We start from the raw sequence: 19,387 nt of genomic DNA, 5'->3' as shown, positions 1-19,387 counted from the left end.
CACCTCTTGGAGCGATTGGAGTCAAAATTGAACCAAAGCCTGTTTACGTATGGATTCACATATATTCCAAATTTCAACCAGAACGTAGCATTACTTCTTGAGATAGGGCACTCACAATGGAAAAAAAGAACGGGCGATTGCGCTACCCCCTTTTTAGCTGTTGACACCAAAATAAAATCAGCTCTTATACCCACTAAGGGCTACTTGTCAAAAATTTTTTGTTTGATTCCGTTCGTTATTTCTTGAGATACAGCAGTCACAATTGACGACAAAAAACGTTCTATAGCTCAACCCCCCTTTGAGTTATTGACACCAAAATTGAATCAGCACCTGCTCCTGTTAATGGCAACATATGGACCAAATTTTGTTTGATTCCGCCAGTTACTTCCTGAGGAATAGCAAGCACGCGTAACTCAAAAAACGTCCCATTGCTCCACCCCCCTTGGAGGAATTCGCGCCAAAAACTAATGGGCACAAGTTCACATACGGGCACATATGTGTACCAAATTTCGTTCGATTTCATGCGGTAGTTTTTGCTGTAGAGCGGCCACAAAAAACTGGTCACACACAGACGTGACACACATACATACACACACACATACATACACACACACATACATACACACACACAGACAGACAGACATTTTCCAAAAATAGTCGAAATGAACTCAGCACACCTCAAAACGTTCGAATCCGTCAAAATTCGAAATTCGAAAATTTGCACGAATCCAATACTTTCTTCTATATATTAGATATAGAAGAAAGTAAAAATTTAAGCTCAATTGATTCAGCTTTTATATCTTCACTCTGAACCAATTTCAGTAAACTTAACAGTTTTTATATTTCAACTAGCATTCCCGTACCCGGCATTGCTCGGGTAATGGAATTAGCAGGGGTTAACAGTGCTTGGTGCACCTAGTTTCGAAAATCCCCTGTAATAATTACTTATTACCTATAATTTTCTCTAATTTTGGGAGGATCCCGGGGCCCCTGGACTCCTTATATATATGCCCTTGTCCTTAACCGATCTTTAACTGTTATTAACGATCCTTTTAAAGTACTGATTATCTTTGCAAACACAGGCCATCTACATTTTATTGTTATACCTATGTTTAAGCAAGAACTTCTTTGTATACAACATTTTTAGTTTTTTTTCTGGTGCTAAAGTTATTAAGCTGCTTGATGAACTGACTTCGGAGCAAGCTACATAACATTGGCCGTGTGAAAAAAAGTCTTCTCTTAAATCAGTCCCTGCTACTTTTAATGTCTGTCCTTGTGACTTATTAATGGTTATTGCAAAGCAAACTTTTACAAGAAACTGCACTCTTCTAAATTCAAAAGGATAGTCTGCCTGTGATAATGTTCTTAAAAACTTCGTTTCTAGTTTTGAAAAAATAAAAGCAAAAGACGGAAACATTATTATTTGACTTGAGAAAAGCCTCGAAGAGTCACGTGAGAAACAAAAACAATATCAAATTCAAAATTCGCTATCTACCAAAAGTTGAGATGAAGTACTGATTTGAATGGAGGAAAGCCTCTGAAAATAATGGATTTAAATTTCAATGACAGGTTTTAATTTCACAGATAGTAAAGGGTTTTAATTAATTTCTCCCGAACTTATTGATATTTCTAAAAATCCTTTCTTAGTGGATACTTTCGTAATCATGTGGACATGCCTGCCAAATTTCAAGTCTGAGGCTTCAGCGGTATTGGCTGTGCGTTGATATATATATAATATATATGTATGTTATCTCAGGACATTGATTTTTATATATTAAGATTCTGTCCTGAACATGAATCTGAATACATTATAATTTTGTGAAAATCCTTTGCGTACAATTTAATGTGTTTAGTTAAACACGATGACACTTCTTGTGAACCCGCAATGCTTGGGTTATAGGCCAAACATACATGTAGCCCTCGTTAGCCTTTAAATCATGGCGACCAAGATTGTATACATATAAAATTTCTCTTGTTATAAGCCACTGGTGTGGATAGTTTCAGAAACGGTAATGCTTTTTCTAAATCAAAACTAAACACGTATATTTTGTCTCAAGTTCTTAGTCGAACATTAGCCATACTATTACGGGCAATTTCTGCATTTCGCAAGTGTTCGTCATGTTCAACTTCAGCTGCATTTTTGTCTTCATGTATTGTAGATTGTTTTTTTATTACCAAATAATCAGGTTTTGCACAAGTATCTTTTGAAGGTTGCTTAAAATGTAAGTTAAATTTTGTCGAAAATATATGGTAATAAAACTTTTCCTTTACTTGTACAATTTGCTCTTCATTACATTGTTTGACATACAGGTTATACATTTTTGCAATAGAAAGATCTGAATTTAAGTATCTGCGTCTGGGATTATGACTTCTTGTACTATGAATTTCTTGTTTTTCAGTGTTGCCAACAAATATCGAAAGAAGAAGAAGAATTTAATTTTTATTTCAAAGTTTATGTAAAAAAATATTGATAAAAGGTGGACTTATTCACAATGGCTTCAGAAATTATTATACAATATATTCAGAAGCTATTAAAAAAAGGGCTGTCTAACCTAGAAAAAAGTAACCAAGAAATAAATCCTTTAATAACTAAGTAAATTATTATTTATTTCGTCAAAATTTCCAAAAATCAGAAAATATCAAAAAATGGACTTAACCACATTGGCTCCTGAGCGGCTCACTTGTTTTATTTTTTATTCTGAGTGATTTATTTTATGTTTTTAGATTCATTTTTACAAGATGTTAAATCTCGGGGGGGGGGGGTATTTATGTACCACCCCATGACAATATTTCATAAAATTTGAACTTGGATAGGCACCACAGCTGGGGTGCAAAACTAGTGATTGTTAGCCTTAGTTTAAGCCCAAGAACTTCTATTTCGCAAAGCCAGACTTTCATCTCTTCATGTGTAATTTTTTTTCCTAATAAAAAAAAGTAAAAAAGGGAACTAACTGTTCACAATGTACAAACATGTTATGATAATACAAACTTAGGAATCGATTCTGATTTTCGTTTAAAGAAATTAAAACCCAGCATTTTTTTTTTTTTCAGAGAGGGGGATGCAGATCCCTAACAAAGTTGACATAAATGAAGCATATGCTCAAAATAGTGGCGTTTGTTGATATTTGTTATTCATTGTTCTAAAATTTTGTACAAATTGTGTCCTTTTTTTTCTAAATCTCGACTCCCAATCCGGGTGGCGACAGAACCAGGAGATCAGGGAGTTTAATTGATCAGGAAATGCTAGGGCAATTTTCACTTAAGTTTTATTATAAAAATAACAATTTCAGTGAAAATTGTTTAAACAAAAACAAACTTTTAAAATGCAAGAATTCTGAAGTCTCAACTAAAAAGAAAACATTTTAGCTAAAAGAAAATAAGGAAAAATCATCTTTTTTTTTTTTTTTTTCCATTTTATTCAGATTTTGCTATTTTTTTCCTGCAACTTTTTATGATTTAAATCCATTTCTTAATTATTATTATTATTATTTTAATTGTTTACTTTTTTAAAATATTTATTTTGGTGCAGGCATTGACTAAATCTACAATGGAGGTTTGTTTTTTCAATGTGTTTAATTTATGTTAAAATCTCTGGCAAAGCATTCCTTTTTTCAAACTTCAGAAATATTGGTCTTTTAGTTCTCGAGATATTTTTAAAAATGAATTTTTGAAAATGTTCCAATACTTTTAGTTTGTATAGTGTTATACTGAAAAGAAATGAACAATTCTTTGAAATATGTATGGTGGTTCTGTTAGAGCGAATATTTTAGCATTGTCCTTACAGTTTGACTTATTTTGCTGCTTGTAGCTATTACTTTATTACCAACCATAATGATTGGAAAATAATTTTGCATTTTTATTTTTAGAAATTAGTCCGTCCTATAAATATGAAGCGAGTAGCGGTTTCCAAGTCCCTTGCCAGTGCTGCACGGCAACGAATAGCTGAAGCAAAACAGAAAATGAGACAGCAGCAACTTTTGAACCAGAATAAAAGTGAATTTGTTGTTGAAATTGCACAGCCTCCCAATCAGCATCATCATACAAATGCGGTTGTTTCAAATGAAAATTCAACTTTAAATATTCCTCAAGTCCTTGAATCCGAGAACAAAGAAAGTAGCAAGCTGTGTTCCGAAAAAGAAATTTCTAAACCTGAAGATATTTTGAATACTTTGAAAGAGGCAAATATCAAGAACTCTGTAAGAACTAGTAAGAAATCTACTAAAGATAATAAAATTGATATTTTTGGAAAGGAAAATAAATTATCTGTACCAAGGTCAAAAGGAAGTACAAAGGTAACAGGTAAGTAATGTGTCATGTATATATATGCTCCAAATATTCTTAGTACCTTAAAAGTTTTTTATCTTATTGTGTCCTCTTAATAATTAACTTCACTGGCTATTTTTTTATTTCATTTCTATTTTTATTGAGCAATCACGATTGCTTATTGTTCTCATTTAACTGTTTTTGGCGTCTTTTGATTTTTCCCACCACCACCCTCCGCACCATCACTGTCGACGGGCTCCTCACGATGCTGCTCCTATAGTGAAAGCCGTCTCCAGATTGCATCCATGTCCTACACACGCGCATACATACACAACTACACACACATACAAGCACATACAGACACCCACACATACACGCACAAAAACATACACACAACTACCCACACATTCATGCCTGCACACAGACACAAACACATATGCCTACACACATACACATAACCCCTACACACAAACACATACCCCACACACAAACACGCCTACATACACACACTCGTGATTGCGAAAAATATAATTTGAATTTAAGATGTCAACATTCAAATTAATTTTTTTTATATATATATTTTTTTCTTTTTTTACAATGGTAGTACAGTTGAATCCCGACTTACGTGAGGGATGTGTTCCAAGACTGCTCGCATAAGTCGGAATTTCGCGTTGTGGAAAAATTTGTTTTTCAAATTGTTTAGGAACATATGAAATTTTTTAGACATTTGTAAACACCCATTAAACTGCTTTCAAGCATTCCTCAACCATACATTAGTTTCTTACATGAAGAACAGAACTTTTACTGTATTTAAAAGATTAAAAAAAGCTGTTTTATTCAACATAAAATACTCTAAGATGCACAAAATAAATGCCTGATGGGAGGGAAAGACATAAAATAAAGCATGGTACAAACTCAGTATGTAGTAATAATAAAATGCTGCACTATTATAGTGCTGTACAGTAAATACAGTGATAATATTTATGAGTAGTAAAATGGTGGTTTTTACTCCGTGATCAGATCGTTATTCTTATCTAACACATTTTTAAATCGTTTGCTTCACCTTTTCTTTTACAACATTTCCATTTGAGGCATCAACAGCTCATCATCTCTTTCTGATCTCTTTAATCTACAATACAAGAGCAGCTTCCATTTTCGTACTATTTACTTTGCTTAGACTCTGCAAGCTTCAATATTGAAACTAAGTTCTGAACTCTTTTTGTTTTGACTTTTAATTGTATGTATGGAAGATTCACTCATATACTTTATGTCGTGCAACGACGACGTTTTGTAGTTGTTGAAGCATATCGAAAATCTTAACCTTTTTTACTTTTTTTTTTGGTCTTTAGATAAACTGCACTAAGGTGCCATTACATTTCATCAACTTTAATATTTAGATTGAAAAAAACTAAAATAAATGAAAGATGCTTAGTGGTTATTTGATGCACTGACAATGCGATGAGACTAGTTTGATGTGAGAACTTTTGCTGTCAGTGATGTAATAACAGTCACAAAATCAATATTTAGTAGTCAATAACAAAGCTGATACTTCCTTCCAAAAAAATTCCTATATTGTGGACGAGGAATTTGCGTTACCTCTAAAATTCATTACTCGGAAAAAATTCGCATTACAACCATTTCATGTAAGTTGAATCGCATTGTAGCTAGAGCTGTACTTGAAAAAGCATATAATAATAGTTTTTTACTGCAAATACATCATGTGAAGTATTACTTAAAATATCAAAAGCATTTTTCTGCAGTTGCTGATTAAAATCAAAATATATGATCAAATACTTGATCACAGAACAGTTTAACTAGAATTTAGGTGCAACATATATTATTTTTTAAAATATAATAATAGATATGAAGGCCTTTAGAAAAGACCTCTAGTTTCGCAACCATTAGTTCTAGGTACATCTTTCCAATTGCAAAAATGGTCAAAATGAGATGCTGAGTTAAGACATTGAAAGTTTGAAGCGAAATAAAATACTATATTGTGAAATAACACAAAACCTAACATTTTATATGGTCCTTATATGTCACCATGCCCCCATTCATGTTTAGGGAAACCTCAAGCATCAAGAAACCATTCAAATAGAAAATATTGACTTCTGTATGACAAACATTCACCAAGATATTGTAGTTCAAAATTCTAAGGGACTGTACTGAAAATGAGAGGGTAACATATCGCCCTACCAGAAAAACCCTGATTACAATAATTATTAGAGCAAAAAAGTAGTAAGAACTTACTACAAAAATTCCTACAATTTGAAGGGGAAAAATCAAATTAATTAAGCTGCTATGTGGCCCCTGAACACTATGAGCGTTAAGTTGTTAGTGCGTTAAGTCACAAAATGCTGCAATTCATATCTAAGTGAATATTGGTCGTACTGATGTGAAGTTTTTGTGCTAGAATTGTTTTTGATGCTTGTGATTTCCCTAAATATGAATGAAGAGACGCAGGAGCCATATGAGGCAGTGAGAAGCAAAAGGATGCAAGTGACAAAATTAAAAATTTAGAGATAACCATTACAAATATGGTAGGTGACAGGGCCGTCGCCGGGTACATTCGTTTGGGGGGGGTGTTGAAACTGATTTTGCCGACTGACTCCTAACATTTTGCCGACCCGACAGATACATACGTACACACACACACACACATATATATATATATATAATATATATATATATATACAGTGGTGGACAAAATTACAGACTCAATTTTTTTTTCTTTTGTTTCAATTATAACATGACTCAGTTTAAATTATTTTCATTGGAGTTAAGATGAATAGTTGAAGAAATAGTTCTAAAATGAGTACATCTTATCACCTAAATTAAAAAATTCATGAAATTAGAAAATTTGCAAATTTAATATTTTATCATTACGTGAAACCTGGACAAAAGTATAAACTCAAAAGTAAAAAATCCAGGATTACAAGAAAGTTTTGTTCGAAAATGTTAATTTAACGCCATAGAATGAATAAATGTTGCCATCAGTGATTGCTAAAAGTTTTATTTTTGGAAATTAATGAGAAACATATAAATGCACCGCTGGACAAAATTATAAACTCATTTTTTTCTTTAATTCTCTGTAATGGTTTGGGCTGGTTTCTCTCAACATGGTAAAGCAGGATTTACTTTTCTCAATGGAAGACAGAACGCTGAAGATTACCAATTAATACTGGACGATCATCTCTTACCTTTTGCTCATCTGATTCCTAGAAGTAACTGGTTATTTCAGCAAGATACCGCGAGTGTACACACAGCGAAAAGCACAAAAGAATGGTTCAAGCTCTGGGATATCAAAGTTATCAAATGGCCAGCTCGTAGTCCGGATCTCAATCCGATTGAAAATCTTTGTTAGACCATGTTTCGCAAAGTTTATCATGATGGGCACCAGTACCAAACCGCAGAGGAAATAAAAGGGCAATACTTTCAGTATAGAACCATATGCCACTGCAGCTGTTGGAGACTCTTGTGAAATCTATTCCCAGCCGCATATTCGAGGTAATTCAGAAAAATGGTGGCCCAATTCGTTTATAAAAGTTTGTAGTTTACACTGATGGCTAGATTTAAAGCAGTGTTAATTTTTAAAACTTTTCAAAAAAATTTTTTTCAATTTATCCATGTTAATAGCAAAATTATATTTTCCTAAATCTTTGCTTTTGTTTTACTAAAGTAATTGCAAATGTAAATTAATTAAACTCAAAACAAAAAATTTTATCAGCTTATAATTGTGTATGCAGTATCGTAAGTTTGTAATTTTGTAATTCAGCATTGGTTAATTTTTGGATATTAACTGGTTAAGTATTTGAATACAACTCTACCAAACTTCAAAGTTTCTTAGTTTTGAGTTGATACTTTTGTCCAGGTTTCATGTGTTATTAAGACATAAAAGTTGAGAATTTTTATAATGAAATTATTTATTCTATAAAGTTTATGAGTTATACTGAATTTAGGATTATTTTAGTGATTATTATCTTTACTGGAACATTTTTTTTAACTGAGTTAAATTATGATTGATAAAATGAAAAAAAAAATGAGTTTATAATTTTGTCCAGCGATGCATTTACATGTTTCTCATTAATTTCCAAAAACAAAACTTTTAGCAATCACTGATGGCAACACTTATTCATTCTATGGCGTTAAATTAACATTTTCGAACGAAACTTTCTCGTGATCCTGGATTTTTTACTTTTGAGTTTATACTTTTGTCCAGGTTTCACGTAATGATAAAATATTAAATTTGCAAATTTTCTAATTTCATGAATTTTTTAATTTAGGTGATAAGATGTACCAATTTTAGAACTATTTCTTCAACTATTCATCTTAACTTCAATGAAAATAATTTAAACTGAGTCATGTTATAATTGAAACAAAAGAAAAAAAAATTGAGTCTATAATTTTGTCCACCACTGTATATAAATTCAGGGTCTCTGACCAGAATTCGTTACATATTTCAGTCTGGAACATGCAATTGTAGACGTGCTTCAGTGCTACTAAGGGGATACATTAATTTCGATTAAAGGCAAGATAGACTGCTGTCCTCCGAAAAATTTCTGAAATCGGCATACTAAAAACATGGTTTTAGGCTTTGGTTTATATAAGAAGCAAGAGGACCGTGGATTCATTCTCATCTTTTTTTCGCTGGAGTCAATATGCTTTTTTCTAGAAAAGGTGGTTTTCGGGAGTTCTTCCTTAGAAATTTCTAAGAACAAAGATTTTATGCCATCTTTATTGACGCGAAGGAAAGAATAGGGGGTTCGGGGGCCCTCTCCGAAGGTTTTTCGAAATTAAAGTTTTAAAAACACAGTTTTAGGCTATTTAAGAATACTTTTGGGGAAAGGGTAGGCAGTGACGGATCTACATTTTTTTTCCGAGGCGGGGCAAGTATCGAAACTGCCGCCTTTATCCATCTTTCAAGTTTTAAAATTGAGTTTCAACGAAAAAAACATAAAAATAGTGTGATTTTGCCGCCTCCTAAAAGTCGCCGCCCTTGGCAACCCCCGTCTCCTCCTCCCCTTAAATCCGGCACTGAGGGTAGGTATTTACAGATGTCCAGTGGACAGTGGCAGATTAGCTAGAGAAAACGGCAGTGAGGAATTACAAGGAATTTTGGAGGAGACATTCTGGGGAAATTCGAAAAAAAGAAAAAGAAAACGTACTTTATCCATACAAAATTTAACACATAAGAACATTTTCTACTCAAAAAGTTTTGTAATATAATGGTGAATTAATTATGTTGTACATAATTTCTTTTGGGGGGGGGGGGAGGGGGGACCCTCATGGTAATCATTCGTTTTGGTATCTCTGAGTACATTGATTCTGATTGAACATTTCCATGGCGCACAAATAGGGATTTTAAGTATACAAATCAGAGAAATTGCTTTGTGTGGGAGAAATAGTTTGCAAAATGAGTTATATCATGCTAGTAATGTTAAGCTAGAAAAAGTGGTGTTCGGAGATTTCTGCCCCTGAAGATTCTAAAAATGAAACTTTAGAGTCTTTGACGATGTTTGGGGGAGTTTAGGCTTAGGAAATTTTTCGAAACTGAAGACTTAAACAGGTGATAGTAAGTCATGTTTGGTTCCGCTGGGGCTCAGGGTCACTCCCTAGGTGATTTCGTGAAATTAAAGTTCCAGAAAGGCAATCATAGACCACTATTGGTGATATTAAGGAAAGGAGAGGGGAATGACATTTTTTAGTGTTGTGGGAAAAGAGTGGATTTCATTTACTCTCCCCGGAAATTTTCTGCAAATGATGTTCGAAAAATGTATTTTTACACGATCTGCAATGATGTTTGGGGGCTGCCCCCGGAAAAATGTTAAGGACTTAAGTCTTGAAAAAAAAAATTCTCTAGACAACTTTGATGGATTTGGGTAGCTGCGTAGCCAGGGGAGGGGCCCAGGGAGAAGGACCGAGGGCATAACGCTTCTAAGAGAGCCTATAACCTTGTTTTTCGGCTTTTAATTTCGGAAGATTTCCGGGGGCGAGCCCCCGATTCCCAAGCAGTTCCGTAATGTTTTCAAAAATGGTTTTCGGGTCTTAAGTTTTAAACATTTTTAGGTAAGACCTTCCACTCCTGCCCCTCATCCAACTTAGCAACCATAGCGTTTACAATGTTCTTAGCAGGTCAACTCCCAAACACCATATTCAGAAATACTGAAGGAGAAAACATGTCAGCATTTCTATCCTCTAGTTAAGAATATAACTCATGCATAAGTTTTGAGGTTATTTATCACTTTTTAAAATACCCAGACTTAACAAATAGGAGTGTATTGGTGTTTTAAACAACTATTAATTAATAATTAGCAGATATAAATAATTAGCATTATCTATAATGAGATCAATTTAGCAATTCAATGAAAAATAATTAATGTGATAATCTCCTTGAGGTAAGAACCTAAGAACCTGGGCCTCTTCGAAATAGAATCTTTGCTACACCACACGATTTAAGAAAGGAGTATCGGCTAGTGTTTCCCCAAGCGTTATTTGAATTGTAGTTCTAAACATATAGTTTTAAACGTTAAACGACTATTGGTGATGTTAGGAGAAGGTGATACAAAGTGATTTCGATCGAAATTTTTTTGAAAATTGAGATCTTTAAAGTGCCATTGTAGGCCATTTGTGGTAAACGAGGTTCAGAAGCTCTCTCTTTCGACAACTTTCTGAAATTGAATGCCAAAAAACGAAGTTTCAGACGATCTTCGTTGATTTCATAGGACCCTCCTGCAGTAAGTTTCTAAAAACGCAACTTAGATTGCATTTCATTACCATAAGATAAAAGGAAATGGTTAGGTTCTGCAATTCCTCCGTCCTCCCTCCTAAGCTACTTCCCTAAATCATTTTATTTATTAAAAGAAAAAAAGGTAGGAGATCCTCCTCTAGATTTTCTTTTTAAAAAACATTTTAGCTGTTTCAGTTTTTCACGACAAAATTTTCAATTTTCACTCTAATGTTTTTAATTGTTTAAAGTACAAAATTATGCAACCTTAAAACAATCTGTTAACATTTTGAACTTACAGACTAAGATAATTTAAAGCTTTTATATTTTAACTTGAGGAAGGGTTAAACGTTTTAACATTTTGAATACAGGTGGTATTTTTTAGAGATATCTAATAAGATACCTTTTTTTACATATCAGAAATCCTGAATCTCTTGATAACTTTCATTTTACTTTAATTTTTTATAACTCATTTTTTAAACACTCATTAGAGTTACTGGTGTGACTTTTCTAGACAAGATTTTGAATCTTTTCCTCTATTTGAAACATACAATGGTGGACAAAAGTATAGACTCAATTTTTTTTTCTTTTGTTTCGATTACAACATGACTCGGTTTAAATTATTTTCATTGAAGTAAAAATGAATAGTTGAAGAAATAGTTCTAAAATTATTACATCTTATCAATTAAATTAAAAAATTCATAAAATTAGATAATTTGCAAATTTAATATTTTATCATTACGTGAAACCTGGACAAAAGTATAAACTCAAAGGTAAAAAATTCAGGAATATGAGAAAGTTTCGTTCCAAAATGTTAATTTAACGCCATAGAATGAATAAATGTTGCCATCAGTGATTGCTAAAAGTTTTGTTTTTGGAAATTAATGAGAAACATATAAATGCACCGCTGGACAAAATTATAAACTCATTTTTTTTTCATTTTTTCAATCATAATTTAACTCAGTTAAAAAACTTTTTGTTCCAGTAAAGATAAATAACTGAATAAATAGTCCTAAATTCAGTATAACTCATAAACTTTATAAAATAAATAATTTAATTAAAAAAATCTCAACTTTAATATCTTTATAATGCATGAAACCTGGACAAAAGTATCAACTCAAAAGTAAGAAACTCTGAAGTTTGGTAGAATTTTATTCAAATATTTAATCATTTAATAACCAAAAATGAACCGATGCTGAATTACAAAATTAAAAACTTACAATAATGCATAAACACAATTGTAAGCTGACAAAATTTTAATTTTTTTTCGAGTTTAATTAAGTTACATTTGCAATTACTTCAGTAAAACAAAAGCATAGATTTAGGAAAATGTAATTTTGCTATTAACATGGATAAATCGGAAAAAAAAATCAATATTTGAAACGTTTTAAAAATTAACACTGCATTAAATCTAGCCATTAGTGTAAACTACAAACTTTTAAAAACGAGCTGCCCCCCCACCCCCCCGTTTTCTGAATTACCTCGAATATACGGCTGGCATGTAGATTTCACAAGAGTTTCCAACAGCTGCAGTGACATATGGTTGCATGCCGAAAGTATTGCCCTTTTTAATTCCCCTGTGGTTTGGTACTGGTGCCGATCATGATAAACTTTGCGAACCGTGGTTCCCCAAAGATTTTCAATCGGATTAAGATCCGGACTACGAGCTGGCCATTTGATTACTTTGATACCCCAGCGCTTGAACCATTCTTTTGTACTTTTCGCTGTGTGTACACTCGCGTTATCTTGCTAAAATGACCAGTTACCTCCAGGAATCAGATGAGCAAAAGGTAAGAGATGATCTTCCAGTATTAATTGGTAATCTTCAGCGTTCTGTCTTCCATTAAGAAATGCCAATCCAGCTTTACCATGCTAAAAGAGTTATTTATCTTTACTGAAACAAAAAATTTTTTAACCGAGTTAAATTATGATTGAAAAAATGAACAAAAAAATGAGTTTATAATTTTGTCCAGCAGTGCATTTATATGTTTCTCATAAATTTCCAAAAACAAACTTTTAGCAATCACTGATGGCAACATTTATTCATTCTATGGCAATAAATTAACATTTTCGAACGAAACTTTCTCGTAATCCTGGATTTTTTACCTTTGAGTTTATATTTTTGTCCAGGTTTCATGTAATGACAAAATATTAAATTTGCAAATTTTCCAATTTTATGAATTTTTTAATTTAACTGATAAAATTTACTAATTTTAGAACTATTTCTTCAACTATTCATCTTTACTTCAATGAAAATAATTTAAACTGAGTCATGTTGTAATTGAAACAAAATAAAAAAAAATTGAGTCTATAATTTTGTCCACCACTGTATTTACCTTATTTTTGCACGGGTGTGCCTTAGGAAGCTATCATGTTTATTTACCTATCTTTTTTTTTTTAAATTGAAACTTGTTATGCAATTCTATAACGCTCTGGCTATTCTTTTTCTCTATTGGTTGAAAAAATGTTTGAAACGTATTTCAGCTGTCTTTGGTTTGGTAAATGGTAATTTTAATGATGTACATGTTTGAATGTTCCTAAATAATATTTTTAAATTGCATTTTCTTCTGAAATTTTAGAGCTAAAAAAAAAAAAAAACATTCATTTGCCCTCCCCCCCCCCCCCTTCTTTTTCTTTTCTTTTTTGAAACTTTTCACAAAAAATTTTTCATCCCAGCAACTTACTTAGAACTCTTATTTTTCAATATTTAACGGAAGATATATATATATTTATGTAAATGGGGAAAGATTAAAATAATGCTTTGAAAATATTAGTTAAAATAATCATACCTTTTCTGCTGCATTTCAATAAGCTTTTTTTTTCTTTTCTCTCAAATTCAAGTAAAATGCTTTTTCAGATTTTTCCTTACTTGCCACAATGAGAATTATTGTTCATTCATCATGAGAATAAAGAGTGTGTCGCACGGTTCATGCAAGAGCATGTTGAAACAACTCATCATGTCTTGTATCCCAGGAAAGGATCTCATGAGAATAAAGTTCAAAAACTTTAACTAGTCTTTTTTTTTTCTTTTGAAATTCATAATGAATAAAATAGCTATGCAGGATAGTCACTCAAATCTTCTGCCAAACTCGGGAGCCGGACAAACTCAATGCACTTGTATCTCTTCAAAGGCTCCAACGCCAATAACCTTCTTTTTCCTTCTTCAGGCAGAAAGTTCACACAGCAGGGGCCGGACAGACCGTCCTAAGCACGCAACTACAGTTGATCCAACTCTTCTCTAATTTTCCCTCGAGCTCCTAGTTCCAGATTCCAGAGAAAGGTTTTTAACAGAAAAGACCCCTGAAGGTCTGACGTTTCTAATGTCACCCCTACACGCGATTGCGCCACGCCGTCTCCACGACGGCATTTCTGAGTGTTACAATTGGCGGACAAATGTCTTGCTTTAGTTACACAATAAACTTGTGTGGTTGACAAATAGGCATAACACCTGCGAGTAGAATACTATTTCGGTTTTTACCCGTAAGCCTAGAAAAAGGGGAAACGGTGCTGAATGTGTATTCAGAAGTTCGTTTCAAAATCAAACACTTAAAAATACATACCAATGGGACTTTGTGTTGTAATAAAATCCTTCTCTCTATTTTAATTTTTTAAAATCATTTCGGCACCCTATGCATTTCTCCACTTTGCTGTGATTTTTTTTTATTGATGATTCAATTTTATAAATGTGTCCACTGTGCACTAACCAAAGCTATCATGTTTCTTAATGTAGTTGTGTTTTTTAAACTGAGACTTTCCGTGGGTTTCTATACAGTTTATTGAATAACTATTTTTGAAAAAAATATTTGAATCTTACATCTCGGCTGCTCACAGGTAATCTTAATGTGTGATACAGCTTCGCAGATATTTCTAAATAATATTTTAAGATTGAATTATCTTTTTAAAATTTACAATATAAACACTCATTAGAACTCATGATTTGCATTGTAAATTTGTTAAAATGAGAAAATGTAAAAGTGCACTTCCATTTATCCAAATGCACTTCCATTTAACTTTTATCAAAGATATAGTGAACTTTGAATTCACTCTAAAAGTAAAAATTGCTGATTGTAGCTGAAATTGCCGACTGAGTACAGGAAGGCGGCGCCCATTGGGAGGTCCCAGTGGCCTCCATAAAAGTCCTTATTCGGCCAAATTTGTCTGATTATTCGGCAAGTTTTAAGACATTATTGCATTTTTTGAAATTCCTGAATGTCCCTTCTCATGTGTGCATTGCATATCCGTATTTTATCATTCGGAAAATTGAGGATTTTCCCCAAGAATTTAAGTTTGGGGTGTCCCTGGATATAGTGTCGGCAAAATAATACTTTGTTCAAGTAAATGTCGGTAAATTGAGAATACTGTGCAATTAGCAGTCGGCGAATTGATTATGTCTTTCAGGTGGGCTTTGAGATGAATAGTCGTCAGTACGCAAAATATACATGTTTTTTGGTTTTTCTTTTTTCAATAAAAGGTGAAAACGTGCACATGGTCAAACCACATACTACTTTACTCAAAGATTTAGAATACAGAATCAACTGAAAAGGAAAAAATGCCGACTCTAGCTGAATTTTCTGAGTGGACGCTTATTGTCTCGGCAAAATGAGCAGTCGCAAACTAAGCAATCGGCATAGTGTGAGCAATGTAAAACTGAATGTAAACGGAGACACCATTCATTATTTTCTCTTGCGCAAAGTATGAAAAGGTTAGATGTATAACTTTGTATGAATATGATAACTTTTTTTTTTTTAATTTCTGTCAATTAAAACTTTGAAATTCCGAAACATTGAAAATGCCGACTTATGAACTGATTTTGCCGACTGGATGAAATCACTGGGAGGGTGAGACACCCCCCTCACCCTCCCTATGGCGACGGTCCTGGTAGGTGAACCTCTTCTCTGTCTTGGGACAAGAGATAGTACTGGTAGCCCTGGTAGGTGCTGCTATACACAGGGTCTGATTACCACTTAGACCAACTAGACCTGGGGCCCGAAATTACTTAAAAAACTATGCATCACATGAAAAATACATGTATTTTTTAAATAATAATAAAAAATTTTGGCTTGTTAATATGAAAGAATCTCCATTAAAGGAGAATTTTTATTCATACTGCCAGTAACGAATTGACTGTCACAACTATGTGGGACCTCAAAGGAAATTTATAAATGCACATGATATGATAATTGATTTGAACATAGTTTTGTGATAGACAAAGAGGCCCTCAAAAATTCATTCTGACTGGCCCCAAATCTGTAAATCAACCATTGCATTCCATTGCAGAATCTTGGGGGCCTCCAAATTATTGTGGGCCTAAGACCTTACTTTTAGTTTGTCAGGCCCTGGCTATACAGCATATCTTATCTTTAAACGTGTTTTACTCAAAACTTGAAAATTTCCACTTAAATCCCTTTGCTTCTCACTGCCTCATATAAAAAGTTAGATTTCTGTACTTTCCATGTCAAATTAAGTAAATGGTATTACAAAGAATGAGAAATAGCCCAGTCAATGAAGGTAAAAAAATAGGCTTTGTCGCAACTAATTTAGGGAACGCTGAATTTTTTGCAGGATGTTATCAAATAAAGTATACACTAAAAAAATACAAAGTCCCGACCCCCACCCCCTCCGAAACACTGCAAGAACAGTACTATGATTATACGCTTTTCGTGTGGTAACTAATTAGGGGGAAGCTGAATTTTGGCAGGATGTTAGTACATAAAAAATACACTAAAAAACCACAAAGTCCCTGACCCTCACCCTTCTTGCTTTCCCCCCAACCCCTCCGAAACATTGCAATAGCAGTACTGATTATACACTTTTCGTGTCGCAACTAATTAAGAGAAAGCTGAATTTTGGCAGGATGTTAGTAAATAAAGAAAACACTAAAAAAACACAAAGTCCCGACCCATACCCCTCTCGCTTTCATCCCCACTCTCCCCGAATCACTTAGACCATCGAGAGCAGTACAATGATTATACGTTTTTCTTTATCGCAACTGATTTAGATAAAGCTGAATGTTTGCACAATGTTAGTACATAAAGTGTACACTAAAACCTTGACAGTCCCTTACCCCATCCTCTCTTGCTGCTACCCCCCCCCCTCCTTCCGAAACATTGCACACTGATTAGTTCAGTACTATGATTATACACGTACAGCTTGAAAATTTATAATGTTACCAGAATGTTCCATTTTTTATTTCACTCCTAACAATATTGTAAACCAGTGGTGCCTAACCTAAGGCCCAGGTGCTGTATCCGGCCCGCGAAGCTGATCTGTGTTGCCCGTTGTTTTGTGAAATGTTACAACTCGAAGAGCACGATTAATGACAATGTTACAAATTGTTAGCCAAATATTTAAAAATTGGTTTCAGAAAACATTGTTGGGGACCACTGTTATACACTAATTCTGAAACATACACTTTTTATGTAGATGGCTCAGTTTCATCATTTTACCAACTTAATCATATGCAGAAAACTCACAACAAAAACCAAAAAGTAACTTCAACAAATTAATAGCTTTTTATCATTACATCTTGGAAAGAAATGTTTGATCAAAATTTATAGATAATAATAATTTTCTTGAAATGGATCAACAATGTAATGACGTTCACTTAATGTTTTTACTACCATAATGCAACTTTTTTGTTACAAAAGTTTATAATTCGTCTGTGTCGGTGAGAGTACAAAATAATGTTAATGCTTGGCTAACTATTTAAGCTTTAAATAAATCAGGAACAGTATATTTGAACTGAGATTATTTTCTCGCAGTGGATATTATTAATGTTTAATATTACTTTTGGTTCTTTTTTTAAGTCTTATATAAGGGGCTATCTTCTACTATTTTGTTGGTTTTGTCCAAAATATTGTTACAGTGCATTCCACTACAGTGTTCACACATAAACGTGCAATTGAACCTAGCTTTACGACAGATACTGTTTGAAACACATAATGTTTTCAATTGCAAGATATTAATTGGAGAAGTTCACTTGAAGCAGAGGTAATCTTCATGAACTTTTTAATCAGTCTGATGCATGAAGTATAATGCCAACTCCACTCTTCTGGGGGAAGTTTAAAACCTAACCGAGTTTGAGGCTGGTGTTGACCCTAAAAACTCTTGGTGGAAACCTTAAAAAGATGTTGATGAGTGACGTCTGAAGTTGGTGGAAGTTTTGATAAATCAAAAGTGGACTTTAGGGACATCTTTCTTTCAGAGAGATCAACTTTCGAGTACTGCTCTTGCAATGTTTCAGAGGGGGTGGGAAGGAAAGCAAGCGGGTTGGGGATCGGGACTACGTACTTTTTTAAAGAATACATTATGTACTAACATCCTGCCAAAACTCAGCTTTCTCTTAAGTAGTTGCAACATGAAAAGCGTATAATCATAGTACTGCTCTGGCAATGTTTCGGAGGGGGGGGGAGGAAGAGGGGGGGAGTCGGGACTTTGTATTTTTTTAGTGTATACTTTATGTACTAACAACCTGCAAAAATTTAGCTTTCCCTAAATTAGTTGCGACACGAAACCTTTATTGACTGGGCTAAAAAGGGCAAAAGTTAATGTTATTGTTCTAGATTAGCAGCAGCATGTACTAATGTTGAGCCCCTGTGAAATGGCTAATTTTGCTGTGTACAGGTATAGGGCAAGAGGAGGGAAAGATATAAATAGAACCTTTTTCCCCTGCATAGATTTTTTTTAGAAAACATTATGTGAAGCATGCTATCTCAGCTATTCCATGGATAAATTAATGTTTTAACATGTATTTGTACTATAAAATACAGCAGATTTTAACATTTTTGTTTTTCAGAAGGTAATAAAGAAAATCCATCTGTTCCATCCATATTAAAGGATAGTAAAGTGAGAGACCACGGGAAGCTGCAGTGTATTACAAGATCAGTCGCACGAGCTATGTTGGCTGAGAAAAATTCTCATTAAAAATAGTTGCTTGACTTGTTTGAATATTAGCTTTGAAGTTTTAATTTTTAAATGTTTGTAAATTTGTTCATTGTCATTTAAAATCACATATAGTAAAAAAATAACATTTAATTTTCCATAATTAAAATTTTTCGGTGAAAAAACTTTTTGTGTTTGATATTTCCAAAAAAATTATTTTTGTAATAATTGCTCAAGCTCAACTTCACTTATTTTTAATAAATAAAATGTTTTTTAATTGGATGGTTATTTGTGTGGTACATGTCTCCTCTGTTACATCCTGAATCAATTTATGTATTAGGGTCTGGTGGGAGAAAGTTCATACATAAAAAAAAATGGCTGCAGCTTGGAAACAAAAATGTTCGAATGAATGTCAAATTTTTATTTTAGAGTGCGGCAGTTAGTAAACTACATTTAAAATTCGAAATTTGGTGTATCGGTAATATTTTTTTAGCAAAAAAAATTTAATTTTGTGTGTGC

The 19,387-nt window shown here is 33.3% G+C and overlaps 1 protein-coding gene across 1 annotated transcript in view; it reads left to right on the top strand.

Annotated features, from left to right (window-relative positions):
- LOC129225909 (disks large-associated protein 5-like) overlaps nucleotides 1-19,137 on the top strand; it is a 39,620-nt gene extending 20,483 nt beyond the window's left edge. Inside the window, exons 5-6 of the mRNA XM_054860442.1 lie at nucleotides 3,867-4,299; nucleotides 18,783-19,137. Coding sequence (XP_054716417.1) covers nucleotides 3,867-4,299; nucleotides 18,783-18,910 — 561 coding nt within the window. The 3' untranslated portion in view covers nucleotides 18,911-19,137. The remainder of the gene's footprint in view (nucleotides 1-3,866; nucleotides 4,300-18,782) is intronic.
- Nucleotides 19,138-19,387: the final 250 nt, after the last annotated feature.

The sequence above is a fragment of the Uloborus diversus genome, chromosome 7 (assembly GCF_026930045.1).
Source record: "Uloborus diversus isolate 005 chromosome 7, Udiv.v.3.1, whole genome shotgun sequence".
NCBI lineage: Eukaryota > Metazoa > Arthropoda > Arachnida > Araneae > Uloboridae > Uloborus > Uloborus diversus.
The sequence above is the reverse complement of the archived record's forward strand: the minus strand, read 5'-3'. Positions and strand labels throughout refer to the sequence as shown.